At 33.9% G+C, this 25,330-nt stretch overlaps 3 protein-coding genes and 2 pseudogenes across 3 annotated transcripts; 4 read left to right on the top strand and 1 right to left on the bottom strand.

Annotated features, from left to right (window-relative positions):
- Positions 1 to 542: 542 nt before the first annotated feature.
- Positions 543 to 1,768, bottom strand: LOC143539000 (F-box protein At5g07610-like; annotated as a pseudogene).
- Positions 1,769 to 4,141: 2,373 nt separating this feature from the next.
- Positions 4,142 to 4,584, top strand: LOC143538999 (uncharacterized). Its single transcript, XM_077032431.1, has one exon. It carries the CDS (start codon positions 4,321 to 4,323, stop codon positions 4,570 to 4,572), a length of 252 nt encoding a protein of 83 aa, XP_076888546.1. The 5' UTR covers positions 4,142 to 4,320; the 3' UTR covers positions 4,573 to 4,584.
- Positions 4,585 to 11,283: 6,699 nt separating this feature from the next.
- Positions 11,284 to 11,551, top strand: LOC143538998 (uncharacterized; annotated as a pseudogene).
- A 6,969-nt stretch (positions 11,552 to 18,520) lies between these two features.
- On the top strand, positions 18,521 to 18,866 carry LOC143538997 (uncharacterized). The gene has a single exon (XM_077032430.1). The coding sequence runs from the start codon at positions 18,591 to 18,593 to the stop codon at positions 18,840 to 18,842; it is 252 nt and encodes an 83-aa protein (XP_076888545.1). The 5' UTR covers positions 18,521 to 18,590; the 3' UTR covers positions 18,843 to 18,866.
- Positions 18,867 to 24,171: 5,305 nt separating this feature from the next.
- On the top strand, positions 24,172 to 24,560 carry LOC143538996 (uncharacterized). Its single transcript, XM_077032429.1, has one exon. It carries the CDS (start codon positions 24,288 to 24,290, stop codon positions 24,537 to 24,539), a length of 252 nt encoding a protein of 83 aa, XP_076888544.1. The 5' UTR covers positions 24,172 to 24,287; the 3' UTR covers positions 24,540 to 24,560.
- Positions 24,561 to 25,330: the final 770 nt, after the last annotated feature.

Here is a 25,330-nt window from a genome sequence, read left to right as displayed (position 1 = left end):
GCCTGCGCCAGCACCTAGTAACAACCGTATTGAGTAATGAGCCCGTTGATCCTGACCCTTACAATGCGCTTAAATACCAAAGTAGATGATCGTATTGAGTAACAACCTCGTCACTTCTTTCTAGCGACCAGCTTCTCAAGTGGGTGGCTTGGTTAGCAAGCCACCTTGAGAATCAATCAATGTAGATTGAAAAACTTAGTGCCACTAGCAATATCATAAATAACGAGACCCAAATGCGAGTAAACGCCCTCCGGTAAGTAACTACGCAAGCCACAAACACATGTCATTTAGTGCATGACTACAAACCAAGACAGAGAAGAGAAAGTAAAGCAATCTAAAGATCTTTTTAAGGAAAGCCTTGTACATTAGTTGTTGGGGGTCCTAACTCCTAACCACTAACTAATCTTTCGGTTAAATAGATCACAGAAATAGACTTACACTTCGGTTTTCCATCGTTTCGAAGATAGCGTACGTTTGCGACTTGCAAGCACAAAGTACCAATAACCTAACAAAACACAAAACTTTGATACCATATATACATACAACTCAAACCGCAGCCAGTGACGGAATGAAATGAAAACAGCTTCCATTAATAAACCGACGATTCTCAGGCGTAAAATCAGACAACTGGAAAATAGTCTTCGGAAAGAACCCCCCTTGATGATGACTCTTTTTACTAAAATCACAAAGCTGAAAGATAATATTCACCATAAAATTATACTGTATAAGTTTCCCGGGAAGCTCAAGCACCACAAACGAATCCTCTTCCCGTTCCCCAATCACAAGCGACTGCACAATAAAATGCAGCCCGAGCCGAGTCACCATGTTCGGATACACCCTAATAACCTGCTCAAGATCCACATGGTACTTAATACACCACTCCGAATAATCCTTCTTTATCTCGTAAACATTCAGTCTCCTCAACCTACAACACCGAACAACAAGCAGCATCCCATCACACAACTCCGCCAAAAACTCATCAAGAATCGTCCCGTATATCGTCGTATCCGGCGTGTCAATATCAATATAACGCACCACCTCTTCGTCCAACTTCAAGTACACCAGCCGGTTCAGAAAACTCATCCAATGAATCGCATTATGCCCGTACACGCCCCGATCAAATATATCCACCAAATCATCCACACACTCATCCAAAACCCTCCATTTCCCAACCTCCGACGAGTAAATCTCAATCTTCATAACCTTATACATATAATTACACACAACCTTATACCCGCACGCTTTCGCAGGATCAAACGCCAACGTCATGTAACAACTCGTATCCGGGTTGTAATTACAATGCTTCGGAAGCGTTGTGAACCGATTCGTTGTCGGGTTATACACATAATACTTCTGGAAATCATTCCCACATAACAACAGCCCATTACACGATTGTAAAATCTTGATAGCACCGGAGTCGAACCCGAGGGATGTAAACGGGGGTTTAATAATATGAATCGGGTTAGGGGTTTGTAAGGGCACGTAATTGTATATGGATCGGGCATCCCAGCCTTCGAAGAAGAGGCCGGCAGGTGGGTCTAGATATGGGTTTCAAAGGAGGGTGAAATTGGGGCTTTTGATTAACGAATACCATTGTTTTGAATCGGATGAGTGAGATTACCGGTAACAGGAGGAAGATTTCGGTTAAGAGGTCTTGGCTTGATGCGATTAAATCAGCGGAAGTTATATCTTCGTTGTCGTTTTTTGCGATTGTAATTGTCTCCGGTGAGATGTGGTTTTCCGGCGAGACTCCGGTGAGGGGTTCCATGAGAAATGGGTGGTTTTTTGGTGGCTGTGTTTTTGGGATTTTGAGGGGATTAATTTGGTCAAAGTGGGGTTGATTTCAAAATTGGACTTTTAGCCTTTTGAATTTTATCGGGTGGTGGTAAAAAGTGTTTCGTATGTTAAAATATTATGAGGATTCGAGTTATGTGGTGTGTAGATAAGTAAAAGTGATCTTGGCGACCGAGTAAGTGATACTTGAGGACTCCCAGTCTATGGCTAGTACTTAGTGTGTAATTCTCAAGTACTCTTAGATTCAATGGCGTCCCCCTCCACCCCCCCCCCCCCCCCGGTTTTTTCGTGTAGTGGTGTAAATCAACCCCTTTTCGTCCGAATTTTTGTATACATTTTGAGTCCCCCCCGGTGTCTTAGTCTAAGCTTCGCCACTGCTTAGATTACACTGAGTACTAGAAGTGTGTAGGTTATGGGTTAGAACCGTGAACCCATGAACTTGGATTACAACAACTGATTACGGGAACGGATATTTCGATACATGTATGGTTCCGGTTATGAATATTATTAAACGGGAAACGGGTTGGTTCTGGGTATGACCGAGTGGAACGTGTTAGGAAAGGTGAATCCTTGAGGCCATAACCTATTATTTGTCGGAGGTTAACAAAAATAATACGACTTATCGATCTTATAAACAGCAAGGGTCGGAGACGGCATATTATACTTCACCAGTGGCAGCCTTGTCGTGCGACATCATTTAGGTCATCGTTTTAATCGATTTCAGGAATGCTGCTTGATAACCCGTCCGTTGAGGTTGTATAATTACTCTGCTTAGACGCTTTCGTTTGTTTTTTGGCATGACTACCCATTGGGCCTTGAAGATCCATCAATGGAATTGGCACCCATGTAGAATGAGATATCACAATCTCTCGTGCCGGCAAGTGGGGAAAAGTTTTCTTCCCGTATGTTTTTGTGTAGTCTTTTGGCGCGCCACTGATGATAGCAGCCTCACCTAATCTACTTGGCAAATTACGAGTCTATACAATTTAAATTAAGTAATCACTTATTTACATTTTAATACAAAAATATTAACAAGTACTATAAAAAAATTATGTTTTGAATATATCATGCGTTGAACTTGCTCAATTTTTATTCAAACCCGTCAACTTCGAAGTGACTTGATCCATGTTTCGGTTGGATCCACCGAGGAGTTTTCCAAAATCTTCGAAAATCCGATACCAAAACATTTTTTTTTGTTGATTTCCAACCCTTAGTCTTCGTGCGACTTGGGTTGGCATGTTGGGTTGGTTGTAGCATTGTGGATACATGTTTGGACACGGTTGGGATGAAAATGGTTGGGTGGTAACGGCTATGTTGTAAAAGAAATCTATTCGATTTACCTTAGTTAGCACAAACCTTCGCTCTATACTGTTTTTTCTTTGAATCCAACCAATTTTCACTTGAACCTTACTATTGCTTTTTTAAAGAGTTTTGTAACGTATGAGAAGAGTTGTGTGTGAAAAATGTTTAAAGGTTTGGTATATTTATTTTATTTGAAATTTTTTAATTAAATTACCCAACAGTCAAATTGGCCGTTTGACAACGGTAACATTGGCCATCACATAATGACCACCATCGCAATTTATACCATGACCTTGTCACCTTGCGACGATGTTTCATGATGGTCTTTGCCTTCACGACCTCATCACGAAACGCCCCTCCACCCTAATGGTGGTGCATTTAATCTGGTCTTGTGTATTGTACGGATGTACCTACTCTACCTAAAACAAGAGGTTTGGGATTTGGAAGGCCAATGGTTTTTAAAGAATAGATTGTCAACAATGGCCCTTGGTGTAATGGTGTTACCTAGTATAGTGTTTCACTATTTTGGTTTGTTATCTTTGGGGTTTAACAGGACTTGTCACTCATTTTATACATGATCTAGATAGTTAATAGCTTAAATGAGTTCGAACATAATTTGAGCTCAAATAATAAACATGTTTCAAGGAATCAAACCTAGATTAGGGGTTTTGTTGATTACTTCTGAAGTAGATTGGGTTATCAAACATAGATTATTTAAGTTTAATTTTTTCTGTTTTTTTTTTAACAGACGCCTAATTTAATCTATTATATTAACTACTTCAAGCATCATCAAATATATACACCACAGAATTTGAACCATTTACCTTGAGTTATGAAATACAATGTTGGGTGGTTTGATAATGATTTAAGGTTAAAGTTCTAATTTTTCTAACATGATAACAAAAACTGAACTTTCACCTTATCTTTGTTTAGTCTAAAAATAAGGAAATCCACTTTATCTTTATTTCTTTTGCAAAATCCAAAAAATAATAATAAATAAAAAGAAAAGGGTTGTTTTAGATGGCGGCATTATCAAAGGACAAAAATAACACAAGTGAGCCCAACGTTTATGGAAAGAAACCATTGTTTAATCATTATCAAGCCACCCACAAGCCATTTCACTGCTCCAAAACCATTGGCTTCCTCCTGTTTCAATCTCCCTATTAAAGCCCAAAACCATTCATCAATAACACATAATCATACGCATTTCATAATCTACAAAAGATGAGTTCAAGAACCAAAGCATGGATGGTTGCTGGAACAGTTGGACTGGTTGAGGCACTCAAAGACCAAGGCTTTGCACGGTGGAACTACACCATTAGGACCATCCACCACCACGCCAAGGCCAGTCTCAGGTCACTCTCCCAGACTAAAAAGTTGTCGACTATGGGTTCGAAAAGAAGCATAGAAGAAGCAAAGCAGTCGGAGGAATCATTGAGAAAAGTTATGTACTTAAGCTGTTGGGGTCCTAATTAGTTATGTGTGATGTGCAACCTTTATAATAATAAATAAAGTTAGATATCCGATTATGATCAAACGTATAGAGATGTTGCATGATATGGAACTGGTCACAAATGCTTCCTTTCAGTTCTTATATTACATTTCTTGATGTATTTTTTTTTCTTTTTCTTCTAGTTTTTGTTGATTGATTTAAAACGGGAAAAATTCCTAAAATAGGTATTTTTAAAAACAAGTTACAAGTTTTAGATATCATTTGTACGAATTGTAAAAATATGTATTTTAAACTAGTCGAGATATCTAGATTCTTAGTGCCAACGAACGGTTTATAAAACTAGTCGCGACGACTATTTTAGGCTAAGAAATTTCATGGACGAGTATTTTGACGCTATAAACATGTCGGGACGACTAGTTTAGATAAAAAAAGTCTGGACGAGTTTTTATGAATTTTTTGTACTTTTCTAAATATTATATTATTATATTTAATTTTACTCATAAAATAGTTTTCTTTTATAACTTTTAAAGATTGTGACGTGTTTTTTTTTCTCTACGTGCCGACATAAGATTTATTTAAAACCGAGCGGGTAAAAAAAACCTAGATATAAACTTGACCAGCTCAGTTTTGAATAAATCTTATGTCCGGATGTAGATAAAGAAAAGCATGTCTCAATGGTGTACTTGGATTTTAGTAAAACTTTATATTTTAAAAGCTATAAAAGAAAAACTAATTATGAGTAAAATTAAATGTAATAATATAATATTAAGAAAAGTACAAAAAAATTCATAAAAACTCGTTTAGACTATTTTTTATCTAAACTAGTCGTCATGACAAGTTTAGGGCGTCAAAATACTCGTCCCTGAAATTTCTTAGCCTAAAATAGTCGTCGCGACTAGTTTTGTAAACTGCTCGTTGACACCAAGAATCTAGTCGTCACGACTAGTTTAAAATACCTATTTTTGAAATTCTTTACAAATTATACCTAAAACTTAAAATTTGTTTTTAAAAAATACTTATTTTGAGAATTTTCCCTTTTAAAACATAGAAGTTTAACTCTAAGTTCATGCATCACATGGTTGATTCATAATATGCATTCAATCTTATGTTAAACTTGCACGGTTCATACAAGAACATATATATGATGCATCAAACATAGCTTAGTAGACTTCTTTTAAAGGCAAATTGACTTGCTTGTAGGGGTGTTCAAAAAAATCGGAATCTGAATCCGTATCCGAATTATCCGAAAATCCGTATCCGAATTATCCGAAATTTTGGATATCCGAAAATTCGGATATCAGAAACCCGGATATCCGAAAATTCGGATTCGGATAGCAATTATGAGATTTTTCGGATAGTTCGGATATCCGAACTATCCGAAATAATAAATTTAGTACTTTTTTTTTGTTTTATTTTATATACAACTAACAAGAGATATGAGGTATGAAGCTCTAGATCTAAAATATACGCCGCTCTCTAACTGCCTCTCTATATCTCAGTGCTCTCTTCTTCGTTCTTTCCTATCTCCACGACTCTTCCTAGCCATGTGAATTCCTCATTGATAGATTGTATGAAATCCTGCAGCAACTGTGGTTATGACTTCTTTGACTACCGACTTATGAATCCGATAAGTAGCCTTATTGATTCTTTTTCTTATGGCATTAATTAATTTGGCCAATAAAAGGATGTTGCTTTCAAATTACTAACGATTCTAGTGGCTGTAAAACAATACAAGACTTGCAAACCAGGGATTTATTCAAGATCCTTAAATTATTGTTTAGGTGTTTAAGGTAATCTGTGAGAAAATTATTCAATAACAATTTTGTACTTGGTGATTTTATGTTAGGATTTGGAATGCATGTTTAATTTTAAGCAGATTTGATTTGATTTTTTTTTTTTTAGTTTTTCTGAATTCGGATATCCGTTTCACTATCCGAACGGATATCCGAAATTTCGGATATGGATTCGGATAGTGAAATCGACTATCCGAAATGTTCGGATATCCGAAACTCCGGATATCCGACTTTGAACACCCCTACTTGCTTGAGCCGATTAGACTTGCCTTACTAAAACCGATTCATGGTCGAACCATGCAGCCAACATCTTCTTTTTCCATTAATTCTGCTCTTTATTATATACAAGCTTTTGGATATTCATTGTTGATTATCTAGAATCTATTATATGGATATTCATATTTAGCATTTGAATTAAATATTCTTATGTTTATTGGCTTCAAAATAAGGACAACAACAAGTGTGAAAACTGTATGCACTAAACATATACTAACAAAACATATATAGACTAAGGTTATCTCTTAATGATTACCTCTTAATCATTCAGACTTAGGGTTACCTTTAAATCATTAAGAGGCTATGAACCATTAAGAGATAGTCTCTTAACGATCATTAAGAGGCTACCAAATAAGCCCTTATATCGACATCTTAGAAGATCTGGTCAATGGTAATTATGCGCAAACAATTTGGCATTATGGAGACGGGTCTCAGAGAAATTTCTCCCCATTAATTATGTGTGACGAACCATATCGCTCACACAATCAACTTAGTTCAAAATATCGAGAAATGCAAACTAAAGTGTCCCACTTTTACCGTATTTATAATAATAAAGTTCACTAGCTAAGGATGCAACAGTTTTAATTTCACTAGCTAGTTTCATTGCAACGTGTAAAAGGAGTGTGGAGATAACGTGAGTTTTAACTTGTAACACTCCATGAATGATAATACTCGACAAGAGAATAGACGTTCGGGTTTATTTGGTAGCCTCTTAACAATTATTAAGAGGCTATCTTTTAATGACTCATAACTTTTTAAATTTTAATAGTTAAGAGATAGCCTTAAGTCTGAATTTATGAGCCATTAAAAGGCTACCAAATAGACCTGAGCCGGTCCACGTGAACACACCTGTCCTGTCTTGATGGGTCATTTCGTGCAATGCACACCCCATAATATAGGCTCATTGCATCGATCTCTTGTATTTTAATGTATGCTACGTGTTCACCGTATATTGAAGCTCATCCTCATGACGAGAAACCTGTTGGCTACCTATTGGTTATCGTAGATGACTCACGCGATATAAACATAGTTACACATATAATAAATATAATAAATTAATCCTCAGTTCCTCACACACCACCTTCAATTCCTATAAAAAATATCCACACCTTCACTCTTCTCTTAATTGCATCTACACCACAACACTCCATAACATAAACCAACACCAAATCAATCTCAATCGCTACATCATGACTACTCTAGGCCGTGTATGGATGCCAGCCGGTGTAGCCGTTATTAGTGGACATACAGATCAAGGTTACAAACTCAGATCACTCATTAACTCCATTCGCCATAGCGTTGATCTCCGTCCCATTGCTAGCGTTCTACTATCCGAAAACAATGAAGGAGTTGGAGACAGGAAGACTACGCATGCGCAGTCTGATGATTCTCTTCGACAAGTCATGTACTTAAACTGCTGGGGTCAGAACTGAGCTGAAGAGTAGTTTGGTTTGGTATATATATGGGTTGGGAATATTACTATTAAGTTGCTTGAAAGAAGAGAGTTACAAATTGTATATATGTTTCTCTTCGTAACAACGTGCTTAAATTTCTCCCAACAAATGTATGAATACCATTTATTTATGAAATGGACTTCTAACCAGTTGGAGTATACTTGTACATATGTTTTTGTTCTTCTCCTCAATGTTTTATGCAAAATATGACCAATATCTAAAGAAGTTGTAGTTGTATTTAGGACATAATACATCCTAGATTTAAACTAGTTGGCCCCAAAGATTGAAATGGAAAGTGAAACAACATAGACTTCATTCACTCAATAATATGGTTAATAAATCCTTTTGATAACTAAATCCAATATAGAGCAAGTGTCAAAATAAGAGTAAGTGTCAAAATTGTTTATGAGGTTTGTCATTTTACGACTTTCATCCAAAAAGCTTAATTCTTACAACTGAACTATTGAGGTTTCCAATTTCTGTCAATTACATTCAAGTCACTAACCTGTTAGTCTTTTAACATTAACTCAAGGGCCTTCCAAGCGATTTAAACCCTTAAATCTAGGAACAACCTTCAACCCTTCTGAGCAAGAATCTATAAACTATTTTTTAACAAGAATCTATAACACGAACTGAACCCGATAACCGATATAAATTTGCAATCTTTTTTCTCTGTACTACGCTTAGTGACGTTCGCCTCATAGGATCGCTTTTGGTTCAAGAGATTGTTACATTTTTTAGTCGTCTTATTATACGCCTTATTATGAAGACTATTAACTTCCCCAACATAGTCCTTTAAGGCACTCGGTTTACTCTAATTACAAAAGCCTCCACTTAAAAAGGTATCCCTTCCACTTTGATTACCAAAACTTTCATTAAACAAGTAAAAACATATGCAATATGTTTTTTCTTGTTTCGTGCTATACTCCAACCAATCATGTTTATCAAGCCATTTTACATTACGTCTTCGGCCACTATATTTGTCTATTTAAAGTCATGACCTCGTGGTTAAAAAGTCTTTATAACAAGATGCACTCTTCTTATGTAATCTATTTGATTAGGATGAAAACTAGCAATAGGTGGTCTACTTTCCGAAGGAAGATCGTTCAAATCGTTTGTATTTCGTATTGAAGGACTTGAAGCCTAAGGAATGTTTAGACCAATATTATAATTTTCTTGCATGTCACTCTCAATATTTGAACTTGGACCATTATCTTCATTTCTTTGCATATCAACAATATTTAAATTTGGAGTTGGAATATTTGAACTTGGTGTTGGACCAACACTATCATTTTCTTTTCTTTTTCATTTAAACAAATTACTAAAGCGGTTGTTGAGCATGCTTTTGTTTGATGTTTCTCGCTCACGAACAAAAGAAAAAAGAAGGGTAAATGGGTTTTATTTTCTTTGGGTTTTTAAACTTTATTTGGGCTTTAATTGATCTTAACTTTTAAATTGATTGGACTTTAAATACATAGGTGTAACGTAATATGTTTTCAGGGGTAGCAAAATACAAAACCGACCAAAAAATAATAATTTTACACTGCCGACAAAAAGTTGAGGGGTAGCCTGTGAACTAGGTCCATCCCTGACCTGTCAAAAGGTGGAACCCATGGAAAACGACATTCACGATCTCCAACATGATGCGTGCAGAAGAGACAGCCCAATGTAGACGGTTGACCTCCATCATCATACACATCCAACTATAAATAGGAGGCCCTATCAAACTGTAAAACTTTCAAACTCCAGACAACCAAGCCATATACTCTTTGTGTTTATACACATGATGTACGGAGAGACATTGTTGAAGGCGATGATGACTCTTTGCTGAACTGAGAGCATCTATCCTTCTAATTCCTCACTACACACTCATTCTTGATGTTTCTTTACAACTACAGATCCCATCATTCCACTCTATTAGATTCCAGACTCCAGGTGACCAACCCATGTGAAAGTTCTTGCTCAAACCCGAATTAACCTCGTGTTTCTTCAATTAGAAACACACATGAAATTTGCACAAAACAAAAGTATCATCCTGAGTGATAACTTTTTAAAGAAGAAAACAAAGCTTAAATAATAAATTTGTAATTTACTTTTTGACAATGTCTGACGGAGTAAGTTATAAGAAAGAGATTTAAAGAAGAAAACAAAGCTTCAATAATAAATTTGTAATTTACTTTTTGACAATGTCTGACGGAGTAAGTTATAAGAAAGAGATTTAGAGTTTCATATGACTCAGGTTCAATTTCTGACCCTCATTATTTAATTTCGGCGAAACCAGGTGATGCTTGGAGATTGGACGAATAAGTGGGATTCACTAATTTGATCCTTGAACTAAATGAGTTTAATCTCATCGCACTGTTGTGCCTTCGAACGAGTATTCACGGACGTTGGTCTTAGGCTGGGGTTCCCCGGATCGAATGTCAAGTGTATTTCGATATGATGAACTTTGCCAGTAACTCATTTCAATGATTCCTTAGCCGTTAAAAAAAAGAAGACAAATTACAAATTTTGTCCTTTAAACATAGTGAATTTATGAAACATGTCCTTTAAAAAGTTTACTTTCACTCGTCGTCCTTTATATGATAAACTGTCTCGTTTTTAGTCATTTACACTAACGCCCATCCATTTTTCCCGTTAACTATTGGCATGTGATAGACATGTAAGGGCGTAATGGTAATTACACATTTACTTAATATGCCCTCACATGTTTAGCATATGTCAATATTTAACGGAGAAAATGGATGAACATTAATGTAAAGTACTAAAAACAAAACACTTTACCATATATAAAGGATAATGAGTGATGGCAAACTTTTTAAAAGACCCATTTCAAAAATTCACCATGTTTAAAGGACAAAATTTGTATTTGTGTAAAAAATAAATAAATAAAATAAAAAAAAACGAGATTAATAAATAATCTCTAATTTAATTGTGAGAAACAAAAGCCTATATTAATGCAATTTACTCCAAAAAAAAAAAATTGTCATATAGTGATTCTTGTCATGATGTCCAGGGGTATTATTGAGAATTTAACTACCTCAAAACAATCGGCCCTTTCCCACGGTTTAGTTCCCCCAAAACCTGGTGTTATCTCCTTTCTTTCTTTCACATTATGTCTCATCTATTTATACCCCTTCCAGTCTTCATATTTTTCATCAATCACTCACAAATCACAACAACTTCTATTCAAATCAAACCCACTTATTACAAGTTTGAAGATAGCATGAGTTCAACAAGCAGGGCTTGGATGGTGGCTGGAACCGTTGGACTGGTGGAGGCACTCAAAGATCAAGGCTTTGCACGGTGGAACTACACCATCAGAAGCATCCACCACCACGCCAAGGCCAATCTCCGGTCACTCTCTCAAAACAAAGAAGCTGTCTTCTCCGGCAGCCATGGCTTCAAGCAGAGGCATACAAGAGTCTGAGGAATCATTGAGGAAAGTTATGTACTTGAGCTGTTGGGGTCCCAACTAGGGCTTTTCAAAAAGCTCAAGCCTCGAAGCTCCGAGGCTCGTGTCGATAAAAGCTCGAATAAAACTAGCTATAAAATGTTGATTTGAAAGTTGAAACATCCTAAGCGGATTTGGATAATTAAAATCGACCTAGGCTCGGCTCGAGTCATGGCTCGGCTCGTTGGCTCTATCTTAAGCTCGTTTAACTTCAAAATCGAGTTAGAGCCTAACTAAGTTGCCTAATTTAATTTCAAGACCGAGCTCGAAACCACTCTGGCTTGACTCGAGCTCTACTCGTGACCAGCCCTAGTCCCAACTGATCAAGGGGGTGTTATTTAGGTAGATAGATATAGAGGAACATGGTTATGCGTACATGTAATTATCTATGTTGTGCAATTCTAGTCTTCATAAATGAAGAGAACTCCGATTTAGATAAAAGACTATTATGTATTGAGTTGCAGATGTCTTTTAACCTGCACTTAAAACATATTAAATCTAAGTAGCTTCGGAGCCCGTGTAATACACGATATAATCCAAATAATAAAGTTGTTATAAACAAAACAAATAAGTACATGCTGTATATGAAGAAAGATTACATTTATATTTATATCTATATTATGCGTACATAAACTGATTTTATTTATATCAGAAAATGATTTTTCAAAAAAAAAATGAACTTAACAAAAAATAATAATAATAATAACGCAAGTGCAAAAACATACCTGAGAAGTAGTGAGAACGGTCCATCTATTGGGAATTTGATTCTTAGTATCATATACATATAATTGAAAGAATTTTGGTTATGAACCAATTTCCAAAAAGACTTTTCATACAATAATAGTTCAGAGCTACACCATGAAAATGATTTTTATAATTTTAAAGGGGCTTCTCGACTTTGCCATAATGAAAACACATAAAAATAGCGCGTTAACCAGTTCAATTTTGTGAATGTTTTGCTTCTCTTGAGCATAATTTTGCATGTCATGTTTCACACACTACATTTTAATCACCATTAAAGAAAAAGTCAATGCTGCCACAAATGTTTCAAATTTGATAAAAGTTAGAAGCAATGATAGGCCTGAAGGTAGCATGTCGAAAGTGTTTGCCTTTTTTTCTTAAATTTTAATAGTTATGGGGAAAATAGTCAGTTAGCCACATCCCGAATTTTTTCATTATTTCCGAAAATGTCATCGAAAATAAATTCGAAACCTAAATCACGTTTAAAATTGTAGCTTTCATTTTTGACATTTTCAAGTCAAAACTTTGAATCCGTAACAAATTTGATGATAAATCTACTTACATTCTCAAATTTTTAAAAATACTCATATTACCCCTTTCTGACCCGTAACAAATTTTGAGTCAAATGTAATTAAATTGTACCACACAATCTATTTACCAAATTTTGATCTGTAACAATCAAATTTAAGTCACACAAAAGACCTGAAACAATCATTGATAAAAAAACTAAGAAACTGACTATGATAAACTTTATTATATATGAAAGTGAATGGTATATATTATTACATTTTAACATATATATAGTTTAGTAAATTAACTAAAAAAAATAAATAGTTAGATTTAAAGCATATATTTATAATTTATAAAAATATTTATTTTTATAAAAATGTATAGAATAGTATATATAATAAAATAGAGTTTAAAGAAAAGTGAATAATTTAATCATGTTATAAATATAATATGGAGTGTAAAAGAAAAGTGAATAATTATTGATCTATGACATAGTTATTAGTTTGAAGGGAAACAATTATAAGGTTTAACCACAAAATGACACGTGTCCACAGTTATTTTAATTTATTAGAATACGTAGATTTCAGTCCTATTATTTTTTATTAGACGCAACACAACTCTACACAATTTTCATAATGCTATTCTCTCCTCTCCTTAGTTTATAATCTGGATCGGAACATTCATTTACTTGTTGGGCTTTGACTAATGGGCTACTTGAGTGGGTCATTGTGGTGTTATAAATGATAGTTGGGCTTCGATCTATAACAGAAAATTTTTATTCTATTTAATTAGATAATTCAGTATTTTTATCTCCTCAATGTACAAAACAAGTGAAGAAAAAATACTTGTCTCCTTGATATACAAACCAAGAGAAGCGACAATATTAAAGATCAAAAGTTTCTTTGCTCAATAAAGAGGCTAACCAAATTTCAAAAGTATTTTAGTTATACCACTCAATTTTAAAAAGTGTTCCAGTTAAGTTACTCAACGTTCATATTTTATTTAATTAAAGATTTTAACATATTTTTAACCCTTTTCCTTTTTGTTTCACATGCTGTTTTTCGAAGTTGATGCCGAGTGACTACGTGGATTTTATTTTTAAATTTTAATATAATTAGCGTTTTTTAAAATTTAACTACAAATATTGCAAATTCCCACCCCACATCTTATCCTCCGTTTCTTTCTTAACGCACAAAAAAATCGGTGAGACTCGACTTGAAGATTTAGTGATCCGATTTGAAAAAATATGCATTAGTGATCTAATTGAAACACTTTTGAGAGTTTTTTACTATTCTATGAGATATTGTCATAAATAAAATGCTCATTTTTTTGGTGTGCCTCATACGAGGCGTAGAGAGTTGTGGGGCTACGTTCTAGCCCAAAACGTTGCCCCCCCCCCCCAAACACATGCCAGCTTTTTGAGGGATTTTATGCTTTAAAAAATCACTCAACATTGGGTGCACAACTCTAGATGAAGGGGATGGTGTGCCAAGCATGCAGCCAATAAATACCCCCCCCTCCCCCCGGAAGGATGATTAACAAAATTTATCAACTAAAAAGTATTAATTATTTTTATATTGTTGTTGACATAAATGTATAAAAAGATTAAAGAAAAGGAAAGAAGTATTACAAACAATCAATAAGAAGGATTAAAACATTTATATAAAGCTAGGGTTTTACATGGTGCGTTGCGTCGGGGCAGATTGGTAAAATTCGGGTGGTGGTAAAATCTAAGTGTTGAGACGGTAAGTCGACGTGAATTCGTCTGGATTCAGTTACGTGTGTTATTGTATCGAAACTAAAACAAAAACATATAAAAATTGAGGTGGATCAATTGGGTGATTTCGGTTGGTAAACCTCGAGCGTTGGTAAAACCCGATCATTGTCGATCCCAGACAATAAGGCGTTGGGTCTATACAAATTTGATCAGTTTTCGTCACGTTTGTTACAGTACCGGAACTAAAAAACGCGGTGAGTCTACGCGAATTTAGCCGGTTTTCATCACGTTTGTTACGGTACCAAAACTAAAATAAAACAAAATTGGCATTCAATCATTTCTTGTTACGTTTATTACAAATCGGAACTAAACAAAATAAAAAAAAAAAATATCTCCACCAATAAGGTGCCGCAGGTGGCCCAAACATGATGAAACTAAGTGTCAACAAATTTTGTTTTATGGGCCTCTAACTTGTGCAATGGATTTTCCTAATTTTCCTTGACATTAACACAAACTTAGCAGCAAAAAAATCGGTGAGACTCGACTTGAAGATTTAGTGACCCGATTTGGAAAAATATGCATTAGTGATCTAATTGGAACACTTTTGAGAGTTTTTTACTATTCTATGAGATATTGTCATAAATAAAATGATCATTTTTTGGGTGTGCCTCATACGAAGCGTAAAGAGTTGTGGGGCTACGTTCTAGCCCAAAACGTCCCCCCCCCCCCCCCCACACACAAACACATGCCAGCTTTTTGAGGGATTTTCTGTTTTAAAAAATCACTCAACGTTGGGTACACAACTCTAAATGAAGGGGATGGTGTGCCAAGCATGCAGCCAATAAAGAACAACCCCCCCCCCCCCGGAAGGATGATTAACAAAATTTAATTATTTTTATATTGTTGTTGACATAAATGTATAAGAAGATTAAAAAACAGGAAAGAAGTATTAGAAACAATCAATAAGAAGGATAAAAACATTTATATAAAGCTAGGGTTTTACATGGTGCGTTGCGTCGGGGCAGATTGGTAAAATCCGGGTGGTGGTAAAATCTAAGTGTTGAGACGGTAAGTCGACGTGAATTCGTCTGGATTCAGTTACGTGTGTTATTGAATCGGAACTAAAAAACATATAAATATTGAGGTGGATCAATTGGGTGATTTCGGTTGGTAAACCTCGAGCGTTGGTAAAACCCGATCATTATCGATCCCAGACAATAAGGCGTTGGGTCTATACAAATTTGGTCAGTTTTCGTCACGTTTGTTACAGTACCGGAACTAAAAAAACGCGGTGAGTCTACGCGAATTTAGTCGGTTTTCATCACGTTTGTTACGGTACCAAAACTAAAATAAAACAAAATTGGCATTCAATCACTTCTTGTTACGTTTATTACAAATCGGAACTAAACAAAATAAAAAAAAATATCTCCACCAATAAGGTGCCGCAAGTGGCCCAAAAATGATGAAAGTAAGTGTCAACAAATTTTGTTTTATGGGCCTCTAACTTGTGCAATGGATTTTCCTAATTTTCCTTGACGTTAACACAAACTTAGCAACAAAAAAATCGGTGCGACTCGACTTGAAGATTTAGTGACCCGATTTGGAAAAATATGCATTAGTGATCTAATTGGAACACTTTTGAGAGTTTTTTACTATTCTATGAGATATTGTCATAAATAAAATGATCATTTTTTGGGTGTGCCTCATACGAAGCGTAAAGAGTTGTGGGGCTACGTTCTAGCCCAAAACGTTGCCCCCCCCCCCCCCCCCCACAAACACATGCCAGCTTTTTGAGGGATTTTCTGTTTTAAAAAATCACTCAACGTTCGGTGCACAACTCTAGATGAAGGGGATGGTGTGCCAAGCATGCAGCCAATAAAGAACACCCCCCTCCCCCCGGAAGGATGATTAACAAAATTTATCAACTAAAAAATATTAATTATTTTTATATTGTTGTTGACATAAATGTATAAGAAGATTAAAGAAAAGGAAAGAAGTATTACAAACAATCAATAAGAAGGATAAAAACATTTATATAAAGCTAGGGTTTTACATGGTGCGTTGCGTCGGGGCAGATTGGTAAAATCCGGGTGGTGGTAAAATCTAAGTGTTGAGACGGTAAGTCGACGTGAATTCGTCTGGATTCAGTTACGTGTGTTATTGAATCGGAACTAAAAAACATATAAATATTGAGGTGGATCAATTGGGGGATTTCGGTTGGTAAACCTCGAGCGTTGGTAAAACCCGATCATTATCGATCCCAGACAATAAGGCGTTGGGTCTATACAAATTTGGTCAGTTTTCGTCACGTTTGTTACAGTACCGGAACTAAAAAACGCGGTCAGTCTACGCTAATTTAGTCGGTTTTATCACGTTTGTTACGGTATCGAAACTAAAATAAAACAAAATTGGCATTCAATCATTTCTTGTTACGTTTATTACAAATCGGAACTAAACAAAATTAAAAAAAATATATCCCCACCAATAAAGTGCCGCAAGTGGCCCAAACATGATGAAAGTAAGTGTCAACAAATTTTGTTTTATGGGCCTCTAACTTGTGCAATTAGCAACAACTAACACACCAAGATATCCCAATTAATTAAATACCTAAATGGTCTACATGAAAACAAAACAAAACAAATAAAATATTTTTTAAAAAACCTTTTGTGTCACCGAACTTCTTAATTATACTATATAATAATAATGGTCATATCGGTTTTACAAAATAGTTAATTTTAAAAAAGTTAGTTGCATTTTTTAAAATAGATATTTTGTTGAAAAATTATAAAACCAAGGATAATTAAGAAAATATCTTTAAAGAATTTTACAAAACTAAGGTAAAAGGTAGTATAGAAGAGCAAATACCATGAGAGCAAATACCATGAAAAAATAACATACTTTTGATTTTTGCTTGCAAAAGTCTCTCTATTTTTTTTCTTTTTTTGTATATTAAAGTCCATTAACTTGTTATTTTTTAATATAATTGTGAATATGACCAATTGCAGGTTTTTTTTCCTAATTTGCATAAATTAATATTATTTTTTTATATATATAAATAAAACAATAAACAGTTTTTTATCATATATAATAAATAAATAAATTATTAAAAAAGATTTATGGTTTCACTTCATCGCCTCTACCTACAGTTACCTCACAAACTACCATCGCCTGTTCGCCATCAAGCCTTTTTACGGTTTTGAGCAGCCATTCTTTATCATACGAGTTGTAGGATAACATGCAAAGATTGATAGGAGAAAAGAAAATAAGAGGGACGATTTGAAGAGAGATCTTATATATTCATTCATAGAATCGTAGGAGTAAAGTAAATGTTCTTTTATCAATATGGCTTTATTGATATTTAACTATTTAATTTAAAATTGATAAAAACAAATATTGAATTATCAAAAATTAAACGATAGATTGATAAATTCCTTCTTTATATGCAAACAATAAAGTTAAAAGAGACATAAATAATTTAGAATCTTATACCGCGGATACATGCTATACAGTCCTACACAATTAGTTTATTAGTAGTCAACTCGTCACGACTAGTTTAACCTTATAATCTACTCGTCGCGACTAAAGGACTTATGAATTACTCGTGGGTGTTGATTACGAGGCATAAAACTTATTTGGTCGTAACGTTTAATTGATTAGTGAACGTGTTCGTTACGATTAGTTTAAAGACACGTGACAAGTTCGGATTTGTTTCTATAAACTACTCGTCACGACTAGTTTATAATAAATATTTTTAAAACTTTTTGCAAATAAATAATAGTTTATACCTAAAACTAGAACTTTCGTTTTACAAATACTTATTTTGGGAATTTTCCCTTTTTATTATCATATTGTTTTTTCATTTATCACGTTGTTATTGAAGTCCAGTGACTTTATTGAGAAATCAACTACCTCAAAACCATCGGCACTTTCCCACTGTTTTGTTTCCTTAAACCTGGTGTTGTTCTTTCTTATGCGGTTAGATTCCCACTTATTTATACCCACCTCCAGTCTTCTTACCATTCATCAATCACTCACAAGTCACAACACTTTTGAATCAAATTATCAAACCCACTTACAACACAAGTTTCAAGATAGAATGAGTTCAACAAGCAGAGCTTGGATGGTGGCTGGAACCGTTGGACTGGTGGAGGCACTCAAAGATCAAGGCTTTGCACGGTGGAACTACACCATCAGAAGCATCCACCACCACGCCAAGGCCAATCTCCGGTCACTCTCTCAAACAAAAAAGCTGTCTTCTCCGGCAGCCATGGCTTCAAGCAGAGGCATACAAGAGTCTGAGGAATCATTGAGGAAAGTTATGTACTTGAGCTGTTGGGGTCCCAACTGATCTAATAAGTTCAAACCATTGAAACTGCTAGGGTTAGGTAGATAGATATTTGCATGATGATATGTACATGTAATTATGCATAATTGAAGAGATAAAAAACTATTATTATCTATACGAGTTGTTTGATCACTTGGATGCCATTTTTGACTTTTTTTTATCTCTTTTACATCAGTAAAACCACGTAATTCACGTAAAATAACTAGAAAAGTACGTTCGAATGTTCGATCAGCAATATAAAAGTCTAAGATGTAATAAATTTCAACCTCTTGAAGTCAATCCTCTATAAATTGACTAATAATAATGCTGGACACACTAAAATGTAATAATTTACTAACTAGTGAGTAGAGGTTTTCATTCGTCGCTCGTTTGAAAAGTGTTTGATAAATGCTTGTTTGATTTCTGCTCGGTTTGGAAATGAGTCGTTCGGCTCGGTCTGGTTTGAAAACAAACTAAGCATGAGAAAAGGCTTGTTCGGTTTGATTCGGTTCTTTTGCTTGAATTATTTTTTATTTATTATGTTTATACATATATTTTATGTATATATATAAAAATAAATTTTTTTATAGTTTTTGAAATTTCTGTTTAAAGTTCAATTTTAAACTCCACCTGCTCGTTTTATATATGCTTATTTGTTATTTTGAGTTTTAGACATTTTAATTAGGGTTGGAAGTCTAAACATTTTAGAGTTGAAAGTCTTGAATTAATGATATTTTTTACATTTAGAAATTTAAAATTAAAAGCTTTGTACGAAACCAAGCAAAACCAAGTTAAATCAAGCCGCTCGGTTTCAAACCAAACCAAGTTCAAGTATAAAAATATTACTCGTTTCTTAAAGTTCAATCCGTTCGGTTCGGCTAGCTTTCAAACCAAATCAAGAATAAGTAAACCTACGTTCGGTTCGACTCGGTTCATAAACAGCCTTACTAGTGAGGCACTAATAAACCGAAATACATATATTTTCTAGACTAGTGCTCGTTGTTTAGTTGCATCAAGCTTTGTATCTTTGGGCATGTATGGGAGAATATGTGACTTAAAACTAACAAAATTCAAATTCAATTAAGCCTAACGTAACTCGTTTACACCCAACTCTTTTACTTACAGAAAATATCTATCATCAAATTGATAACATTGTATAATCCTTAAACGAACTATATATTGGAGAGTTTAATATAAAAACACGGTGGCTAAACACGATAAAGCTTCCAATACAATAATACTTTATCGTACATTACATACACGACACTGCAAAACGTTGATTTTCATAAACCCTAAATCATAATTACACTCATCTGCCTGTCTCTCTCTCTCAATCGTCTCCACCACCACTTGCCGGCATCAGCACACCTCCTTCACTATCACCAAAGTCGACAACGAGGGTCCTGCAACTCTCCAGAAAAACACGAGCACCGCTCCTCTTGTTGCACATGTTTTTGTTTAGTTTTTTTATAATAATTGAAATTGAAGCCAATTGATCAGTTAATCTTTGAAATCGATTTAATTAACCATCAATTTGAAGCTTCAATCGATCAATTTTGAGATTTGAATTATGGGTTTTAACTATGTATCAGGATTTTAAACCTAAACGTTTAAGTTTTTTTTTTTATCTAAACATTTAAAGGTTTAACCTTTGAACGTTTTAAGATGGGAAATTAGCTTGAACGTTTTATGTTTTTTAACTTTAAACGTATTTCGCGTACCTAATATGCGTTAATCAATTATTGTGCGTTAGCGCATCCCGGATAAACAAAACGCCTCCCATGTGAATCCGCGTGCGTCTCAAAGTCTCGTCATTTATTTTTACTCTATTACCATACAAGTAAAGGACAGATGGCTCTTATCAACTTAAAAAATAATTAAAAAAACATAGATGTACGTGTATTCTAGCCTTCTACGTGTCCTTTTCGCATCAAACCTCATGTGCATGATAAGAAACCTGTTGGTCACAAACAATGACTCACCAATCTCATAAACCTCCTCCCATTATTACGATTCATGCACCTTCAAATATATAAAACAAAACTTCACTTATGAGTTATATTAATGCATGTGACCACTCCATAAATATCCCATCCCAATATTTCTTTCTATCAACAAACACAACCCACAACTCCATAACATAACATTAACCAAATTAATGATGGCTTCTGCTAGCCGTGTTTGGATGGCCGCCGGTGTAGCCGTTGTTAACGAACATAACGATCAAGGGTACAAACTCAGGTCACTCATCAACTCTTTTAGACATGGTAAAAGGGTTTTTGGAACCTCTACTGGAGTTGATCCTAGTGATCTACGTCCACTTTGTTCCAATGCACAGGAAGACTACACAGTCCGATGATTCTATCCGGCAAGTTATGTACATGAACTGTTGGGGGCCAAGCTAAAGAGTAAAGAGTGGTTTGGTTGGTGGTTGCAGTTGTAAAATGTATAGGCTAGGAATATCAATGTCTGGAACAAGAGGGTCCAAATTGTAAATGTTTTTTAACTCTTGTAAAACCGTTTGTTGTTATTTCCCAGCCGATACGATGAATGAATACACATGTTTAATTTCTAACTATTGTCTGTTTGTTTTATTGCTTCTTTTGTTATAAGTTATAACCTTAATAGTCGGGAGACAAATCATCAAATATTCAATCATGGATGTTGCCAACAGAACTTATATACCTAGATATTAATAAATTATTATAGAATACTCTTTTGGTTGCTTAATTTACATAATCCGGAGGAATTTGAAGGAGTTGTAACTTAAATCCTGTGATATGACATGTTCGATTGGATAAGAGATGGAATAGGAATGCCAAGTTGTTCCCAGTTAAAACTCATCTTCATTGAAAATCAACAATTCGTTCACTTTTATAAGGAAAGTAAAAAAAACAAAAAAGTCGTAATACTTTATATTTGTTTTTTCTTTTCAAAAAATAAATAATAATAAAAAAAATCAATGGTCATAAGTTTCTGTTTTATCTTTGTAGATAAGACTGACAAATGGGTCGAACTGGATGTGCTCATATCACGATCACAAAGAGTCCATTGGATGCGCTCATATCACAGGCACAAAAAGTCCATTCGAAACGGTTAATTAAAGTATTAATAATTTCTACTTTTTTTTTCCTAATATGGCATCCCATCGAACCCAAAACTCATGATTCAAGCCAACTATGTTTACCAACTCTACTAAAATAGTAATTATGTTTGATTTGTTGACTTAACATATATAAATAGATTCCTCTTCAAATATAAAACCAAAACTATATTTAATTGTTAAAATATTTTTATATTTCACAATATTACATCCTTTACTTATATCTTTTTAACACAACCATTTAAAATGGTTCATCATTTATCTTTTTATTTTAAAATATAATATATTTTTATTTATTTTCTTACAACAAAAGCTTAGTATTTGTAAATTTAGTTTTTAAATCTGTGACAGCATTTCGTTATAAATATTATTTTTATACATACAATATTTAATATAATATCGGCATGAAAGTTTTATTTGAAATAAATCAAAATATCAAGATTTGGTTTTTAATAAAAAAATTATAGTGCATAATATATCAAAAACTTAATAAAAAAAGTCATAAATAAAAATTACTATATGAAACAATTGAATTTATGAATTACATATAATAATTTTTTATTTTTATTATATTTTTCACCTATGTGGAACACGGACTCTAACCTAGTTAAATTTAAGGCAAGTTGTTACGAAGAATACATATGTTTTGTAAACATAAATGTGTAATTAATTAATTATTATTATTACATATAAATAGTACTAACTTTTCACCATTTTATTCACTCAAATCTTTCATCATTTTTTTTCACTCAAACGCTCGATACTAATTTCTCAAACGATGATCTCGGGATATATATATATACACACACACACACCGCCGAACGATTCCAATAACGACATTTTTTCAAACGATACTAGCTTACAATTTTTCAAAGATCTCATCGAGCAAAACCGAAGAGAAAGACACGACAACATCATCGAGCTAAGCATTCCTAAAAGGAAGATACAATAACATCATCATCGAGCAATATAATTGACCTAAGAATCATTTAGTTTAAATTTTCGTATTTTAATTTTTTTAGTTTGAATTGTCGTATTTTATTTTTCCAGTTTTCAAATACGTTGTATTTTTTATTTTAATGATATTTTTAATTTTATTTGCATTTAATTGTTTTAGATTATAAAAAGCAAAAAACATAAAATGTTTTAGAGTACTTGTGGGTAGGTGTTGTCGGCGATTTTATGGTTTGTGTGTATATAAGGGGAGAAATGAAAGGACAGTGCGGGATTAACCAGCGCATGGGTTTCCTCTCTGACTATGCCTGTTTGTTTTATTGCTTCTTTTGTTAAGTTATAACCTTGACGGTCAAAAGAAAATTATCAATATTCAATCATGCATGTTGCCAACTTCATAAATCTTAAAAGAACCTATACCTAGATATGACTAGATATATGGAAGACTCTTTTGGGAGTGTTTGATTTACAAAATTACTAGAAATTTGATAGAATTATCATGATTCCACAACATGTCATGTGAAGGGATCAAATCAAATAGGAACGTAAAATAGCTTCCGTCAAAACTAATTTTTATTGAAATTTAATAATCCTTTCACTTTTAAAAAAAGAAAAGTTAAAAATAAATCATGTTCATTATTTTGAAAATTTTGCTTTTAATAAATAAAAAAGTATTTATTTGTTAAAACTTGAAGATATTGTTTTATGTTTCTAGATAAGACGGGCAAGCGGGTCGATTGAACATGCTTATGTCACACGAGTCCAAATAAGTCGATTTAAAAAAGGGTTAATTATCATGTCACACGGGTCACGAGCCATAACAAGTCGATTCAGAAAAGAATTAATTAAAGGATTCAAAAATCTTTTCTTCCATTCTTTGTTCGCAACCATCCAATTAACCACCACTTACATTAATTGTGTAACTTGGAACAATCCTATTTATCTAAACAAGTCAAACTGGTTTGGGTTTGGGCTCACAACCTATAAACGCCCTCTAGACAAGGAAAAGATCTATTAAACATTATGGTTGATCACTTGATTGTAATATATGGAGGTTAAAGTGATAATATATTTAGTTAAAGTATTCACTTTAAATAAATCACCTAAATAAAGTGTCACCACTCACCCGACTGGAAAGGAACACATTCAGGAAAATAAAATAAAATAATAAATGTAATATTTTAAAAAAAAGGGAGCTCCAAGGGCATTTTGGACATTTACTGCTTAAAAACCATTGGCATATCCAACAAGCCGCCTCCTGTTTTAGGCTTTTAGCCCCCAGAAACCTTGGTTCACTTCTACACCTTTACTTCTATTTATACCCATCCCATTATTTTGCTTCTTCAACAAACACAAAACATTTTACATACATATATTTGACTAGAACAAAATCCACTTCATTTTAAGATACAATGAGTTCAACAAGCAGAGCTTGGATGGTGGCTGGAACCGTGGGATTGGTGGAGGCACTCAAAGATCAAGGCTTTGCACGGTGGAACTACACCATCAGGAGCATCCATCACCACACCAAGGCCAATCTCCGGTCGCTCTCTCAAACAAAGAAGCTGTCTTCTCCGGCAGCCATGGCTTCAAGCAGAGGCATCCAAGAGTCTGAGGAATCATTGAGGAAAGTTATGTACTTGAGTTGTTGGGGTCCCAACTGATCAGTTTTATTCCAACTGTTTTAAGTTTTAGCCATATATGATGTACATGTAGTTATGCTGGGTAGTAATGTTAATATACACCCTTCTTATTAATCACAATTACTCTAGTTGTGACTTGATATATTTTGGAAGTTAGATTTCATATATCATGTATGTCTTCTGTTCCAATGAAAAACTAGCCGTATTGTTATTATTAATATTAATATTTTCCAAATGTTGAGAGATTATTAGAAGATAAGAGCTATAGGCAGGTGGTGAGGGGATAATGGGATACATGGTTGAAGTGGTGTATATAAATATATAATTATATTTATTTTAAATGAATCATACCAAATAATATTTTCTTATTATAGTGATGAAATAAAATTAAATAACAGTGGATTCTTTTATAAGTTTATCCAAAGAATTCTAGTTAAAACCGGCTACCAGGAAGAAAGTGGAGAACATAAATTACAATCGAATTTCATTCTAATAGGACAAACTAGAGGACAATAATACACTCAATTTTTAGAGCATTTTCGGCCGGTCTCCCGTCTCCTGATCTTTAATTACCATAAAAAAACATTATATATATTTTTCTATTTAATTAAATAATATTTTTTATATCTTTATCATTACAGTTTTCTTTTCTCCAGATCTTTAATTACAATAAAAAAATATTATATATTTTTTCATTTAATTAAATAATATTTTTTATATCTTTATCATTACAGTTTTCTTTTCTGACTATCAATATCAATAAATACTAAAAATAAACAGGAACAAACAAAATTTCTCTAAATTTATAAAAA

This window comes from Bidens hawaiensis, unplaced genomic scaffold (assembly GCF_021521415.1).
Source record: "Bidens hawaiensis isolate Kalapana, Puna unplaced genomic scaffold, B.hawaiensis_p1.1 tig00011791_1, whole genome shotgun sequence".
NCBI classification, from domain to species: domain Eukaryota; kingdom Viridiplantae; phylum Streptophyta; class Magnoliopsida; order Asterales; family Asteraceae; genus Bidens; species Bidens hawaiensis.
This window is presented reverse-complemented; position numbering and strand designations above follow the sequence as displayed.